Source organism: Marmota marmota, unplaced genomic scaffold (genome assembly GCF_001458135.2).
Source record: "Marmota marmota marmota unplaced genomic scaffold, marMar, whole genome shotgun sequence".
Lineage (NCBI taxonomy): Eukaryota > Metazoa > Chordata > Mammalia > Rodentia > Sciuridae > Marmota > Marmota marmota.
This window is the reverse complement of record NW_026000026.1, coordinates 4941034-4958116: the sequence shown is the minus strand read 5'-3', so window position 1 is coordinate 4958116 and position 17083 is coordinate 4941034. Positions and strand designations below refer to the sequence as shown.

Sequence of the window (17083 nt, the reverse complement as noted above, 5' to 3'; positions counted from 1 at the left end):
TATATATATATATATATATATATATATATATATATATATATATATATATATAAAATGCCCTTGTTCCTAGGAGAGAGATGCTCAAGTTTAAGGGATGAGGGTGGATGTTTGCAACTTACTCTCGAACGGTGAAGAGGATGGACAGAGAGAAAAAGAGGGAGAAAGAGAGAATGCAAAATAGTTGTGAATCCAAGTAAACAGTTTACCGACGTTCAGTCATACTGAATCATTTCTGCAACTTTTCTGAAAGTTTGAAATTTGCCAAAATAAGGAGACAAAAAGGATAGGAAAATCATGAACAACAGCGTTTAATGAAAAGCCCCCAAGACCACTTTACGCCTTTGGGGCCCTGTTGCAATGAGGGCGTCGCTGACCTGGTCCTCTCCGGGCGGGGGTTACCAACGTGCGCCTTTGGTGGAGTCTCCCTTCCACTGAGGAGCGCTTGCCCCTTTATCTATGTTTTTAGCGTACCGCTTTTGAAATCCAGCTTTGGGCGGAGGTAGTATTTGCACTGGGGGAAAGTTTTGCTGGTCGTTTTACCTGATAGGCTTCATTTCTATGAATACTTCACTCTGTTGCTGGGCCTTCGTTGTTATTAGTTAAATCATGCAACGGACACACATCCTCCCTCCTCGAGGTGGATACTTACAAGTGGAACCAAGTTCAAATCCCTAAGGGGGGGTGGGGGCGGGTGGGGGAGGGGCGGGGTGAGGAGCAGGGTTCCAAACTAAAGTAGAGGCGATTTGGGAGCATAAATCACCCAAGTGGCCGAAAAAGGCAGGAACTCTTCAGAAACTCTCTGGGAAGGGGACGCGGAGACTTGTGGGAAACCGAGTCTGGACTTTGACGGATTACCCCGAGGCCGGGGTCCCTCGCAGCTCCTCTGCGCATGTGCGGTTCCTCCTCATTGTTCGCCGCACCTCTGTCTCCAGCTGCGCGGCGGAGAGCCCGAATCTCCTGCAGGGAGAGTGAGCGCCGCAGGTGAGACCTGAGTCGGAGGGTTGCGGTGCTGGGCCCGGGGTAGGTCTGTGCCCGCAGCTGGTGGAAGCAAACTTGCGCGAGTCCCACGGAGGCTGGGACCGAAAACACTTGTTCTCAAGTGCGCTCTGCGTGCGTCTGGTGACCCAGGAGGTTCGCTGCCTTCCCTGAGCGGATAAGGAATGGGACATGGGTCTCTCGGTCAGAATAAAGTGCTCTGGGAAGAGGCATTCGAATGGCCAAGAGTTGTTTGCACAAGCTTCTCGCATTTGCCCGTGCCCCGGCCAGCCTTTGCCTAGCGAGTCAGATGCAGATACCAACGGGATGGGGCAGGGTTCTTAAAACCGTGCTACGTGCCTGCAGGCTCGGGGAGGTGATGGTTCTGTTTGACAGGCTGATTTCAGAGCCTGAGTTCAAGTCCCAGCTTTGCCACTAACAAACCTCTAAGACTCAGTGTCCCTATCAGTAAAGCAAAGTTATTCCTAAAACCCACTTCAGGGTTGTCTTAGCACCGAGGGAAAGACCACCTGCCAAGCCATCATCAGAGGCGTTTACTCAGCACCTGGCAAGGTTACCTGCCTTTCCCACCGTTCTGTTCAATTATGTGGTTCTCAAAGACCCCCGCAAATGTTACCAATCTGGACTCTGGGGGTGAGGTGCATGGATGAAGGAGTTGGGATGCAAACCCCAAACCATTTTATTTCCAGATCTCATGCTGGATTTGTCCTGGAGTTCATTTTCCCCAGCACTTAGCAGTAGCATGTCTCTAAGGGCACAAAGAAATACCTGGAGTGTGTGAGGACTGAGTCTTCCCCTGAGGCTCCTGGGGATTCCTATCTCCTGGGGTTCTCTATAATGAGGCCTCGAGTCCCCTCCATCAGGGGCCACCTGTCTGTGCCTCAGCAGTTTTCAGGCTCCAGAGCCAGGCTTCTGGCAGTTCTCACACTAGCATGCATCAAAAACACCTGGAGGGCTTGTGAAACCCAATTGATGGCTGGGTCCCACCACAGCTCCTGATTGGGTGGGTCTGAATGCCTATTTCCTGTATAATGCTGATGCTATGGGTCCCAGCATCTCACTGGGGGAACCATCATTGTTGGGGATGGTGAATTCCAAGACAGAGTTGAGACCCAGCTGAAGGTTCTGATTATTCAAATGTATTCCCTCCAACCAGGTTCAAATTTCCTTGGATCACACAGCTCTTGGGAGGAAGGAAGGAGGGGACAGCGGATCCCACCTGGAAGATCCCCAGCACCACCCAGGTACAGTGCACCACAGCTTCAAGACAGAGGCTAAGAAGCAGGCAGAGTCTATATTTGCTCTCTGTGAAGCAATTCCTGGTCCTTCTGCCCTGAATAACATCCCCATACCAGAGGTTGTCAAGAACTGTCAGTCAACAAGAAAGGAGGTGAGCTGGGCTGAGGGAGGTGACCAGAGGCAGGCAGCATGAGAAGAGGAAGCCCCATGGAGCACTGGCCAAGCCCATTAGGAAGAAGGCCAGGGAGATACTGTCTCTTCCCCCCAGACACTCCTCCCACAGTTTTATTCATCCAGAGAGAGAGAGAGAGAGAAAAGAGGAAAAAAATGAAATTATATCATTTGCAAGAAGGTGGCTGGAACTTAAGAACAATTCTGTTAAGTGAAATAAGCCAAACTCAGAGGGTCAAGAGTCATAGGTCGTATGTGGAAGCTAAGAGGATAAAGAAAAAAAGCAGGTTAGGGGCCAGTGGGTAGAAGAGAGGGGTCAGGAGGAGGGGAGGGGAGGGGAGGGGAGGGGGGAATACTGGGTGTGATATTGGCCAAATTATATTGTTACATTGTGTGCCTGTGCAAATATGTAACAACAAATCCCACCATGATACACAACTATAATGCACAAATAAAAAATAGGGGGGAAAAAGAGAAACTCTTTCTACACCCTTAACTCTGCAGTCCGTAGAGACTCCCCTAAAGTATACCTATCTCTGATAGTGGGACCCAGAAATTCTTTAACCTCAAGGAGTTAAAAATATATTTAGGAAAGTAAATGAGCAAATCTTTATAATGTTTTTATTGTTTTATCATTTTTATACCTTTTATTATGGAAATATTTAAAACATACAGAAGTAGAAAAAATACTAAGGTACTTATCACAGGTTCAGCATGTAGACAATTTTATTTCATCCCTCAAAATGCGCATGTGCACACACACCCGCACACACACACACACCCATTCATCCCTCCATACGCTTTCCCCCATCCCCTTTCTACCTCCCTTTACAGGAACATTTTTTTTTAATATTTATTTTTTAGTTTTAGGTGGATACAATATCTTTATTTTATTTTTATGTGGTACTGAGGATCAAACCCAGTGCCTCACATATGCTAGGTGAGCGCTCCACCACTTGAGCCACAAACCCAGCCCCTACAGGAACATTTTAAGGTAAATCACAGACATTTAAAAAAAAAAATGCAGGGTGCGCCATGTTTCATGCTGCACTGGAGGCCCTGCATCTCATCCTTGATATCACATGGTTTGTTTTACCAGATCTTTCTTAAATGACTTTCATGTTCTACATTTGTCTGTTAGTAAATCAAAGTAGGTTATGGAAATGTCAAGAAACCAATATTGACTTTCCCCAGTGAAATGCCTGCTTCTCTGAGCTCCACGTGGTTATATCAGGGTTGCAAGAGCCCCTTGGCAAGACACCTGCCCCTCCTGAAACAGTGGTATTCATGTGGCCATCTGTCAGCAGATGTACAGCTTTTCAGCAAGGCTTTGGGGACTTTCCAGGGGACGAAAAATCATTTCTCATGATTTCTGTGCTCCTTCCCTCCCCTCCAGCCCTGGCTTCACGCTTCTCTCAACTTTTCCAGGAGGGAAGAAAATGAACACCTCCCAGGTGAATTGTTTACTTATTACTTCTTGTTTTCAGGAAAACTAAGAGTTACTTTGCATTGTTCTCTGTTGTCTTTCCTTCATTTTCTGACTTTTCCCTGCATTGTGATTTGAATTTCTTTTTTCCTCATTTTGTGAGTCTACATTTCATTTTTGATGCTATTCTTGATCACCCTTGAGGTGTTAAAACATATAACACATTTTCCTATCAACATCAGGAATATTTTTCACCTATATCACCTGAACAAGATGCAGCCCTCCTGCATCTCAGATTTGTGGAGATTGTCTAAATCATCTAATTGTTTTTCACTTTCTTTTCTTCTTTTTATATAGGAAATGTTATGTTTTAAATACTTTGTTAGTGATTATATCACACATTCTAACTACAGTTTAAATTTGAATATACATCTTCTGGTTATTTTTTTGCCATCCCCAGTTTTCAGATAGAGTGACTAAATCATAACAGTTGATCATCTCTAGTATAATCTACAGTTTAGGGCTGCATATTATATTCTAGCCACTGCTAAATTCTGATATTATTCCTAGCAGGTGTTAACTCTACCAGGATTAACTCATGTAATTTTGACAACATTATTGGGCAGATACCTTTATTACAAACTTTTTACTAAGCTATAAAAATTTAAGTGATTCTCAAAAGCTTACAGCTGAAATAGTTCAAAGGCTAGATCACTTGATGTTTGGCCAGATGGAGATCTCTTCAAGCCCAAGAATACAGCAAGTTCTCCACCCAGTTTTGAGAGTAAGTTATGTGCTTCCATTCCAGCCTGCCCAAGAACTTGGAATGGAGCTGTCTTAGGAACAGAATGTCCAGACAAGACACCGGGCACATGAAATGAAGCAGGGGACGCACTCATGCCACAGACGTATTTGTTGTGTATCTGAAGTTCAAGTGTAACCCATTGGCCTGTGTTTTTATGACTAACTCTGTCAACCCTACTCAGGTGGAAAGGGGGTCCATGGTGCTCCCTGCTGACCCTTAGAGCTGACAGTCCCAGGTCACTCAGAGGAGCAGACGCCCTTTGTTTTCAATGGCTGATTTTATGACCTCATTCAGAATGGCCCGTGATGAATTGGTGTGACCTGCCTGCCTGGGGTTCACCACTATTGTAGCATCTGTCCTAGAGTCTTGGGAATTGGCACCCACAAATGTGGCTTTGTCTGAAGCCATAAGCACTTTGCCTGCACACCCCTCACAGACAGCTCTCCCCAGTCTCCACTGTCTTTTCTCCACGATTGTCAACTGTCGAGTGTCTTTTTCTCTTTCTGGGTCCTGCTGAGTTTGTGTGGCGGCCCGTGCAGCACACTGCCTGGCTCGCTGTTTGGTCTGCTGTCTGAGCCTGGATGCCTGAGAACGCCTGCACCCTGCTCTGTTCCTTGAGTGAGCAACTTTCAAGATTCCATCTTGAAATCCTTTCCCCTCAAAGTATTGTGAGAAAAAAGAATCTGCAGTATCTCTAGGCATCTGGGGAGGAGTGATGTGGCAGCTTGATTGTCATTCCTTTGTAGATAAAATCTCCCCTCCCCCTCGCTTGCTCCCCCTTCCCCCCCCCCCATCTGGCCTTGGCTTTTTCCCTGGGCAGCGCTGCTTATTTGTTCTCTGTGCGATCCGCCTGGCTGGCAGTTGAATGTGTCCTAAAAAAGATGAGGCTCGGAGGCTCAGAGGTGTTTTCAGTGTCTCTGTGTTTGCTTCCTTCCCGCTCGCTCTCTGCCCTCGCCACCTGGAAATCCCACTGCAGCCTCTCTCTGGTCCCCTCTCTGTGTTCCTCCACTTTTATCTCATCGTTTCTAGTTTTCTGTGGGTTTTTGTGAGTGTGCGTGGAGAGATTTACTCATTTGTTTCCAAACCTTCTCTGGAGGGCTTTGTTTTCCGTTTCCCCAAATCAGTAACAAAATATTCAGCATCTGTGTAGAGCCGTGTGCTCTTTCTTGTCTCAGAGCCAGCTTCTCTTATTTATGGAAGCAAGACCCTCTTATGCTGACTTTAAGATACTGATGTGAATGTTTAAACGTCATCTCTTCAATATCATAGTTAAATTTCTTTCACAGCTTCCAATCTATTCATCTCAGGCTGTTGTTTTTATTGACATTGAATCCATCCATCGGACGTCAAGCCTTTTCTTCTGGAGGCTTGATCCCCAGGCTGTTGATTTCCTCTGGTGTTCAGGCTCTTTTTTGTTGGTTTGTCTTCTGGGTGAACAGGAAAGCAGAGACCAGACTCAATCAGTGCAGATGGCTGATGGGTGTCTCAGAAGCAGGGAGCTGTTTCCTCTGAATGACAGGATTGGCCTCGGGCCTTATCAGAAAGAGTCCAGAGATGTCCACAGACATGCCCTTCAGGCTGTATAGATTGGGAAGGAGGCAAGCTCAGGTACCCCCTCCCCAGCCCTGTCTCCCCAGAGTTGCCCTAAAACAAGAGCTGTACCCCCTGTGCACAGTACTCGATTTTGCTCTTTGGTAGCAAAGTTCTCACAGATTCCTGGGGACAGTTCCTGCTTTTTCTTTTCTTTTCTTTTCTAAATATATATTTTTAGTTGTGGATGAAACTTTATTTTTATTTATTTATTTTTTATGTTGTGCTAAGAATGGAACCCCGTGCCTCACACGTGCCAGGCGAGTGCTCTACCACTGAGCCCCAGCCCCAGCCTCCTGCTTTTTTCTAGGGAACATTCTCCTGAGTATTAACCCTCAGGAGTAACCTGCCAAGGTGTCTGGCCATCCTCCTGCTGACCACGGCCCCTGCTGGACTCCCAGCCTCTGCTGCTTCTCAGTGGGAGGTCTTGCTGGGCTCTGAGGACACATCTGAGACATTCTGTGTCTGTGCTAAGAGGCAAGCCCAGTGCCTCCGCGCCTGCCTCCTGCTCCATCTTCCAGAAACTTGTCGAAACTTCCCCTTGCTGATGGCCCCTCCTGTACGCCTCTGCAGTGATAACCATAGAGGTTTTCTACCTCTATATTCTGCTGTTGGGGAGCCCAGCCCATGTGTTGACCCAGGAGTGTCACTTACTCTTGAACTTGTCTCTTCTGAGACACTTTGTACTCATTCATCAGCTGCTTAGTGAGCATCACCGTGAACCAGGACTGCACTGGAAGAGGCCGGTATGGCTGGCCACTCCTGATTCTGGTTCCTGGACTCCAGAGCTAGCTCTTCTTTCTCTGCTGTCCCTCAAGCCCTGTGTCCTCAATGTCCATATTCTTTGTGAGCAAGTGTCGTCTTCTGATGGCTTCAGCTACCACTGAGTTAGGCCTGGTTTCCAAAACCTATTTTTATCCGAGATCTGAGACCTGGGACTGGTGTCCAGCTGTTATATGGACATATCCCCTGCATCTCACACATTCCTTAAGTATAGCACACCCCAGTTCTCTCTGTCTCTCTTTCTGCCCAATGCAGGTTTTTTGCTTTGTTTTGTTTTGGGGTCTGTACAGTATGTGGCGACAGCATCCACTCATCATTCATCTTATGGTTCATCTGAGAGTAATGGTCCATTTTCCTTCATTGTATAATGAATTGCTGGGGACTTCTATGTAGAATCAGTTTCGGCTTCTCGACCCCGTGCTTATGCCTTAAGAGAGGCGCTCATCTCTCACACTAGTCTATTGTCCTCTCTAACGGCTCTTGAAAACAGTTTCCTACCCTTGGCCACTGGTATTTCGAGTCATGTAATTCTTTGTTTTTTTTTGGGGGGGGGGGCTGTCCACTGTGGGTTTAGCAGTATCTCTGGCCTCTGGTCACTAATTGTGGAGCAATCTCACCTCCCTCAGTTTTGATAGCCAAAAAGACCTCCAGACATTTCTCAGAGCCAGGGGCAAAGTCACCTCTAGTTGAGAATCACTTCTTTAAAAATCCTCAATATGCTTCTGGAACATACTTTCAAAATATAAAGCTAGTCATGTTACTTACTTAGATGTCCCCATTGTCCATACAAGTGATCTCCAAAAAGAAGTGTGCTTCTTCCCCCAAGGACAGCACTGCCCCGTCTAGTGGTGCATGGAAAGTACTAGAATATCCATTGTATTTGTTTTTTTATCTAAAAAAAAAATTAAGAAAGTTGTCAGCCTTTACAAGAACGGCTTAAAAATTGCATACATACATAATTTCCAAATACTCTGAAGGATGCTAAGGAATTTTTGCTGATGGATAACTAAATATTTTGGCCATCTCTGGTCTGTAGGAGAAAGTCCAAAATTTCTGTCTGACCACTGATACTTCCATATTTCTTCATCTCACCCAGTTCCTAACCTTCTTCTTTTATGATATTTTTAATTCCCTCAACTTCAGGTATGATTTTAACGTTGTCTGTGCCTTTTCTTATGCTACTGCCCATGTTCACACAAAACCGAAATCCTGGTCTCCTTCATGAAGGAAAATTAACTTCCCTCCCTCTTTCTGGCCTCAGTCTAGATTGACTTCACATTTTTTCCACATCTCATATTATTTATTACTGCACATGAATATGTGGATAGAAACTGTTCTCATCAGTCTTAAGATCCTTAAAAATAGGACCAGTGTCTCATTTTTCATAGTGTTTTCTGCAGCCAGAACAGATGCAGACATGCAGAGGAAGTTCAAATTGTTTTATGAAGTTATCAATGAATTTATAAATAAGGGTAAAGGCCCAGTGTTTCTGTTATGATTTCTGCTTCTCCCACAAACTGGAACACGAGGGAAGGCAGGGTTAGACAACAGTTGTGACTCTTCCTGGTGGAGCGAACACAGCAGTATTTCCCATGTCGTGTGCTCCTGAGTTCTTGAGACTGAGCAGGCCTGGACTGTTGCAGGGACCCGTGTTGTTTGAGGACGTGTCTGTGGACTTCACCCAGAAGGAGTGGCAGCTTCTGGACCCTGCGCAGAGATGTCTGTACAGGGACGTGATGCTGGAGAACTACAGGCACCTGGAGTCACTGGGTGAGCCCGGCTGCCACGCAGCCCCGGCAGCATGCACTTCCTATCTTGGGAGCCAAATTATCGTAGACGGTGATAAGTCTGATGCTGAGATTGTTGGTTCTATGACACTCGAAAGAATATTCTGTTTTCACTTCCCTGATAAAAGGTTTTTTCACCAGATGCGCAGCCCCGCAGGGAGGGAACTTAGCCACTGGCCCAAGCTCTGACAGGTGACAGATGCCCCCCACCCCCAGGCAGAGGCTTAGCCACTGGCTGTGATAGAACATGGCCAGACACTGGTCACATGTGCTTCTCCCTTCTGTCCTTCAAAGGGCCTGAACCCTAAGCAGCATTGCCAAGTCTCATGTCATTTCCCATCACAGGACACTGTGTGACCAAACCTGAGCTGATATGCAAGTTGGAACGAGGAGAAGAGCCGTGGATACTAAAGAGGGAAGTGCCAAGTCACAGCCACGCTGGTGAGTTGAGGTCAGATGGAAAGAAGCTGGAGAATTAGATCCTGGGTGGCCAGTTTGGGGCTTCGTAGCTTTGAAAGGTGTTTTGGAAATCTGTCGGAGGCTGTCGATGTTTAGAAGTGAGTAAAGAGGTGACCACATACCTTACACATCATGGGCCCTCCTAACATCACTCTCAGGCGTGTTCTTTGTTTCCTGTTTGGTTTTTAGAGAAAGATTCACTTGGTGTTTATAGAACCTCATTTCTGCTTTCTTCATTCTACATCTTTATTTCTGTTTTCCTTCCTCTTCACCTTCCTCCTGTGCCAAACACTGGTCAGTGTGCATGAATTCATTTTTTCCTTTATTGAACATATGTTTAACAAGTATGTGCTGTGCACTGATCACATTCTAAGCCTCGGGGACACAGAAGCAAATGCTCTACTTCTATGAAGAGGTCCAGTTAGCACCAGGCACGGTGGCACACACCTGTAATCCCATTGCTCTGGAGGCTGAGGCAGGAGGATAATGAGTTCAAAGCCAGCCTCAGCAACTTAGCAAGTTCCTAAAGCAACTCAGCGAGACTGTGTCTCTAAATAAAATAGTAAAAAGGGCTGGAGATGTGCCTCAGTGGATAAGGATCACTGGGTTCTGTCTCTGGTACCAAAAAAAAAAATTGTCTAGTTAGCAGATAAATATATAATAGGGTAGACAGTCATCAGCAGTATGAAAAACTAAAGTCAGATGAAGAACGTGGAGTCTGATAGGGCCTTTTAGAAAGGGAGGCCAGGGAGACCTTTTAGAGGAGGTGGATATTTGAATAGGAACAGTGGGATGGGTCTTGAATGGAGGGTTTGAGTGAACCAGGGGTGGTCAGAGAGATTTCCAGACCAGAGGGACAGCAGGGGCCAAGCCTCTGATACAAAAGTGTCCTTGAGAAAGCAACAAGGAAGCCCTGGGACCGAGCAGGTGGAGTGAGGAGAAGGAGCAGAGAGTGACAGAGGGAGCTGGGGAAGGCTTCTGGTCCTGCTGAAGATTTCAGTTTTCCTGGGTGAGATCACAGGTGAGAGAACAGGCCAAGGGCAACACTTTAAGCACAGCCTTTGAAGGTCAAGAGGACACAGGACTCTAGCAAGAGAGCCTGAGAAGGCCCATCCATCCAGGATGAAGGTGGAGAGTCAGAGTGGTGTCCAGAAGCCACATGGACAGAGAGTCGAGAAGCAAGGAGTGAGTTCCACTGCAGAGGCAGGGATGTAACGTCAGCAGGCATCCCTTCTTCACCTCACCCAGAAGCCACAAGGAACAGGAAAACACAATGTCATCTCCATCTCCACCTTCACGGGAGACTGGAGGCCGCTGAAGTCTCAAAGTAAAAATAACGATGATGATAATGTGGAAAAGCTGCCAAAGCAATGGAAGTTGGGAAGATGTAGAGAGAAAAAAACTATGCATACAGCACTCTGGAAAATAATGGTAGAATATATTCTGAAGACAGTTTTATATGCAAATTTGACTACAAATGGAACTTAAAGGGGTGAGGATGTTTTTTAAGCAGTGGGTAGTAGCATTGTCCTGAAGGATATCTGGCTTCCAAGTAGAGGACAGAACATGTACCAAATAAAGGGAAAAGATGGAGGTAGGTTTGTAGTTGGAAATCAACAATTTATGGAATTAGCCTGATCTGATAGGAGCTGACAGCATTGTAGACTTGTGGGATAAGCACATGAGCATGTATCGTGAATTTAGGTGTAAGAATCTAGTTTAAAATCTAAGCATAAAAATCTAATGTCACATTCTTTGTTGGGATATTGACTTCTATTTGTTTATCTATTGCAGAAAAGCCAGACTTTTAAAAAAAATTTTTTTAGTTGTAGTTGGACACATACCTTCATTTTACTTATTTATTTTTATGTGGTGGGTGCTGAGGATCGAACCCAGTGCCTTGCATGTGCTAGGTGAATGCTCTTCCACTGAGCCACAACCCCAGTCCCAAGTCAAATGTTTTTAAGCATACAGTTAATGTTATTTCATAAAATGTTAGTAACAGAAGATAATAATAATCACCCTCAGCTAAATTGTTTACAACAAAGAAAGACAAAGGTAAATAGAGGGCCCTGGGCCACATCCAATAACCAAGAGCTTAGTTATCACAGGAAAGAGGGGCAATAGAGGAAAACATTAAAATAGCATTAAATGTTAGGAGTTGAGATTTATATTACAAAAACCAGCACATGGGTGTATAAAGAAGCTTGATTCATAATCACCAAAACTTGGGAGCAACCAAGTTGTCCTTAAGTAGATGGATGGATAAAGAAACATAGTACATCTAAACAATAGAACTATTCAGCACTAAAGCAAAACAAACTATCAAGGCATCAAAGGACATGGGAAAACCTGAAACACTTACCAAGAAGTGAATGAAGACAGTCCATAATGGCTACACACTGTATGGTTCCAACTGTCCGACATTCTGGACAAGACAAAGCTATTGAGTAAAAGGATCAGTGGTTGCAGGGGCTGGGAGAGGGATGAACAGGATTCATTCATGGAGAATTTTTAGTGAAACTATTCCGTATGATACTATAATGGTGGATACTTCTCATTATACGTCTGTCCCAACCCACAGAATGTACAACACGAAGAGTGATCCTTAAGGTAAACTGTGAACTATGAGTGTTAGTAATGGGCATCAATGAATTCACACAGGGGAAAAACCCACTCTTGTAGAAGATGTTGATGTTGGGGAGGTTGTGCAAATGTGGGAATGGGGCACATGCAGGAACTGACAGTACTCTCCATTCCACTTTACCATGCTAAAAAAAATAAAGTCTATTTAAAAATTCAGTGTGTGACAGATCACCACCAGTTGGTAAAGTCAGTCAGTGGGTTGAAAGAGGGAAAGTAGAGTTTTCACCAGGATGGATAACTATTGATTAACTCTGGTAGAACTGAATGATAGTGCCACTCGTCAGAATATGGAGGGGATTGGATCCTGCTATAGTCATGGCTTGTCCTCTTATCCATTTTAATATTTATTGGACATTGTTTCCCGTATCATAGCTGTATAGAGACATAGAGCCTGAACTATAGGATTGACCTTTAGACCTGAGGATGTGAGTGACTTCATAACTTTAGTTGGGATTGGTGTGCAGTCTGGGAAGGGGAGAGAGATGGGAAGCACATAGAATGGATTAAGGATGCTCCTGTGGTGATTATTGTAGAAAGGAAGAGAAATCAGGATCTTCTACAAGCCTGTTCCTTGCTCTGCTGTTTCCCTTGGGCACCCTCTTCCTCCCTGCCTCCTGTTCAGGGTTCCCCTTCTCTACCTCATGTTTTGAATGTCCTCCATCCTTGGACCAATCATGTTCTTGACATCCTTTGTTCCCAGTTCACCATTTCTTGTGTTTATTTCAAGTTCTCTACCCATTTTGAGGTCATGTTTATAACAATCCAAAGCTACTTATGTTTTTTTCAGCTTTCTCTCTTTTTCTAGTATAGTATGTGGCTTTGGCTTTGTTTGCATATAACCCAAAAGACTAGAAGAAACATTTGCTTTAGGACTATTGTCCACCTAGGAGACTGCCTGAAACCCAAGAATCATCTTGGCACAGGGGCACTGTGTACAAGCCCTTTCCTTCAGACAGGTGCCAAGATGTATAATGTATGGTTAATTTTTCATATTTCTAGAAGTCCAGCGAGCCAATGACATGAAAGAAAGCCAAGAAAATGAAGACAAATATTCAAGACCAGCTGGATTTATCCACAACAAAACACTCCCCAAGGAGGGAAGGAAGATCTTAAAAGAAACAGTAGAGATGACCACGAACCTAGTGCCCTCGGGAAAAACGTCTCATAACTGTGACTCATTTGGAACAAGCTTAAAAAGTGTTTCAGAATTAATTATTAGCAATAGAAACCATTTAAGAAAAAAGTCTCCTGATTTCAGTGAATGTAGGACCCTTGATACAAAGCAGGAGAATATGCATACAAGGAGCAGGCCCCGTGGAAATGATCAGAGGAAGAGACCCCACAGTCCTCATGAGGACTGTATTCAGAACAGTTCATCTCCAGAACAACCTCTCGAACATGATGATTGTAGGCAGTCCTCTCGTAGGAAGACACCCTTGGTTACATGTGAGAAAGCTCACACAGGAGAGACATCCTCTAAAGGTGACAAATACAGACGAACCTTCAACCAAAAGTTAAAGGTCAATTCTGATATGAGGATCCTTGGGGAAAGGAAACCACATGAATTCAGGAAAAGTGGGAAATTGTCATGCGAAAAGCCAAAAGATGCACATCAAAGAATCAACATACAGGAGAAGCATGTTGGATGTAGTAAATTGGGGAAATCCTTTAGCAAGAAATCAAACCTCACCCAATGTCAGAGAATGTGCCCAGGAGAAAATACTAATGAGTGTCACAAAAGTGAGGAAGACTTAAGGAAGTCATACCACAGTCAAGATGAGAAAACTCATGCAGGAGAGAAGATCTATGGTTGTACAGAGTGTGGGGAATCCTTTCATGAAAAATCATGCCTCACTAAGCATCAGCGAACTCACACCACAGAACCAAGCCAGCGTGATGATAGGAAGAGAGCCTTGGAGAGGAAATCCCACCTCACTCTAAATCAGAGAGACACCACCAGAGAGGATAACGACAAAGGTGATAAATGTGAAAAAACCTCCCGCAAGAAGTCAATATACATTCAACATCAGAAAATGACCTTGGAGAAAAAACCTCATGAGAGTAAGAAAAGTGGAAGAGCCGTAAGTGGGAAGTCACACCTCACTGAAAATCGGAGCGGTCGCAAAGGAGAGAGAACTTATGACTGTGGTAAATGTGGGGAAAGCTTCCATAAGAAATCGAGCCTTACTCAACATCAGAGCACACACACAGGGAAAAAGCCCTATGAGTGCAATGAATGTGGGAAATCCTTCTTTGTGAAGTCCAACCTCACTGAACATCAGAGAACTCATACAGGAGAGAAGCCGTATGAATGCAGTGAATGTGGGAAATCCTTCTGCCAGAAATCAGCCCTCACAGTGCATCAGAGAACTCACACAGGAGAGAAACCGTACAAATGCAACGAGTGTGGGAAGACCTTCTGTGTGAAATCCAACCTGACCCAACATCAGAGGACCCACACTGGAGAGAAACCCTACAAGTGCAACGAATGCTCAAGATCTTTCTGTGTGAAATCCAACCTTGTAGTGCATCAGAGAACTCATACAGGAGAAAAGCCCTACAGATGCCCTGAGTGTGGGAAAACCTTCTATGAAAAGTCAGCCCTCACAAAGCATCAGAGAATTCACACAGGGGAAAAACCCTATGAATGCAACGAATGTAGAAAAACCTTCAGCCAGAGGTCAGCCCTCACCAAACATCAAAGGAAAACACACAAGAAGAAAACTCCTATCAACACCCTCCATGTGGAGAAACCTACAGTCACAAGCCAAACTCATTGAACATCAGTAGGACCTGAAGGCAAAACCCCGACACGTCACCACAAGTAGGAAAGTCTTCACAAATAAAACCAATGGGAACCAGAGAATTCCTATAGGAGTAAAATCATAAGAACGTTTGAATATGTATTTAAAATTGTTGAAGAAAATTTATAATTTTAAGGCGTATGGATTAAAACGTCCTAGTAGAAATGTTATTTAACCAGAAGTCAGATTTCAGAGGTAATATCAAACTTATTACAGAAAATAGTCTATTCTTAATAGAAAAATGAATCATGGGCCTTTTGTAAACACATAAATCATTTAAGTCATTGCTATATCAGCATTAAATAGAATCCTTCTGGCTAGCATTCTCGATTTTCTTCATTGTGTTTTCCCTTTGTTTCCTAATGAGATTTCTCTTAGGTTTTTAAAATAATAAAATGGACACTGATGAAGATAGAAAAAGCAAAGTAGGTGAAAAAGAAACAAAAACAAAGTGTAATGACCTCAAGAAGGAAAACTGAAAAGAAACCAAACATAAGTTATCACAAATAATAAGAATAAATTGAACTGCCACATAGAAGTCAGAAGTAGTTTAATGATGATTTAGAAAGCTAAGTCTGCCAGGCATGGTGGTGCACATCTGTAATCCCAGTGGCTCAGGAAGCAGAGATGGAAGGATTGCAATTTAGTGAGACCCTTAGCAACTTAGCAAGACCCTGTCTCAAAATAAAAAATAAAACGGGATGGGGATGTGGCTCAGTGGTATACTGCCCCTGAATTAAATTCCTCTTCCCAAAAAATAAAGTAAAATACTCAGACCAATGTATGATCTACAAAAACTACTGTATCTAAAACCAGTTGATGGAGTTTGAAAGTTAAAGGATGGCAAAAATTTATCTTTTTAAAAAAATGTCCGTCTACTCCTATGCTGGGCACGATGGCACACACCTGTAATTCCAGTGGCTTTGGGAGGCTGAGGCAGGAAGATTGCGAGTTCAAAGCCAGCCTCATCAAAAGCAAGGCGCTAAGCAACTCAGTGAGACCCTGTCTCTAAATAAAATATAAAATAGGGCTGGGATGTGACTCAGTGGTTGAGTGCCCCTGAGTTCAATCCCTGGTACCACCCCCACCCCCCTGCCAAAAATGTCCGTCTACTGAAGTATGACTGTGTAAGGTAAGTCCTGTGGTTATGTGGTTTAACCACCTCCCATGGAGTTGTAGTCTCGGGGGAGGACGGGTGTTAAGGATCCCACATGCACTTGGCGCATAGCAACTGTGGCACAGTGGACTCTTATCCTCCAGCAAGCCTGGTCCTCTTCCTTCAATAACAGAACTGCCCACGGGTATTAGCAGGCTACATGGCCACCCAACTGGACTCTGTGTTTCCTAACCTTCTCTGCCATCAAAGGAATGAGAAGGAAATAGCACCCACCTGACCAATGGGACTCATAAGTAGATTATTGTAGACATTTATTTCCAAATGGTTTACTGAGAATTTATCCTCTTTTGGATAACACCAAAAAAAATTAAGGCCCCCAAATACACCATAATAGGGGATTGGCCAAGTAAATTGTGGCACATCCAAAGAAAAGAAGACCTTGATATTCACTCACAGTAGGTGACTCTGCTGTAGAGTTTACTGTGTGTCCGGCATTGTTCTAATTAACATATACATGTAAAATAATATGATAAGACTGTTGCTTAATCCTCATAACAACCTATGAAGTAGATACTATTATCCCTCTTTTATTGATGGGGAAACCAAGACACAGAGGTTAACTTGCCCAAGGTCATACAGCTAGTAAGACCTGGAGCCTGTCTGAGTCTAAGCAGTCTGGCTCCCGAGTCTGTGTTCCTAACTTCTAGCACCTTTAACCTCTCATCAAAAACCAGCTTGGGGGGCTAGGATTGTGGCTCAGTGGTAGGGTTCCCGCCTAGCATGTGTGAGGCCCTGGGTTCGATCCTCAGCCCCACATAAAAATAAAATAAAGATATTGTGTCCAACTACATGTAAAAAAATAAATATTAAAAAAAAAAACAACAACAAAAACAGCTTAGCCCAGTGCATGCCTGTAATCCCAGCGGCTCAGGAGGCTGAGGCAGGAGGATCACGAGTTCAAAGCCAGCCTTAGCAAAAAAGCAAGGTGCTAAGCAACTCAGGGACACCCTGTCTCTAAATAAAATATAAAATAGGGCTGGGGGTTGGCTCAGTGGTCAAGTGTCCCTGAGTTCAATTCCCAGTACCAAAAAAACCCACCCATCTTGTAGGGAAATCCACTGAGATACAAATATGTTCTTGTTATGCTGCTTTTATGTTTTTAACTGACGTTTTTGACCCTTCTTGGCCAGAGAATCCACAAAAGCCCCTGGAAAGTGCAAGGTAGGGCAGTGGCTTTCTGGCATGTCTGTCTGCCTTTTT

The 17083-nt window shown here is 44.3% G+C and overlaps 1 protein-coding gene across 2 annotated transcripts; it reads left to right on the top strand.

Moving 5' to 3' along the window:
• The first annotated feature begins 308 nt into the window (after positions 1 to 308).
• On the top strand, positions 309 to 15042 carry LOC107136044 (zinc finger protein 33B-like). Of its 2 annotated transcripts, XM_048810783.1 has the most exons (6): positions 309 to 981; positions 2153 to 2240; positions 3803 to 3860; positions 8654 to 8780; positions 9143 to 9238; positions 12902 to 15042. In XM_048810783.1, the coding sequence occupies exons 3-6, from the start codon at positions 3846 to 3848 to the stop codon at positions 14680 to 14682; spliced, it is 2019 nt and encodes a 672-aa protein (XP_048666740.1). In that variant the 5' UTR covers positions 309 to 981; positions 2153 to 2240; positions 3803 to 3845; the 3' UTR covers positions 14683 to 15042. The 2 variants fall into 2 exon arrangements, with proteins under 2 accessions (XP_048666740.1, XP_048666739.1); XM_048810782.1 differs by lacking the exons at positions 309 to 981; positions 2153 to 2240; positions 3803 to 3860 and having other exon boundaries at positions 8543 to 8780.
• The last annotated feature ends 2041 nt before the right edge of the window (positions 15043 to 17083 follow it).

Excerpts from the sequence above, each read along its gene's own strand:
- LOC107136044 (XM_048810782.1), top strand. The coding sequence starts at position 8,603 with ATGTCGTGTGCTCCTGAGTTCTTGAGACTGAGCAGGCCTGGACTGTTG. Across the intron at positions 8,781-9,142 it reads CAGGCACCTGGAGTCACTGG|GACACTGTGTGACCAAACCT; the intron begins GTGAGCCCGGCT and ends TTCCCATCACAG. Across the intron at positions 9,239-12,901 it reads GCCAAGTCACAGCCACGCTG|AAGTCCAGCGAGCCAATGAC; the intron begins GTGAGTTGAGGT and ends TCATATTTCTAG.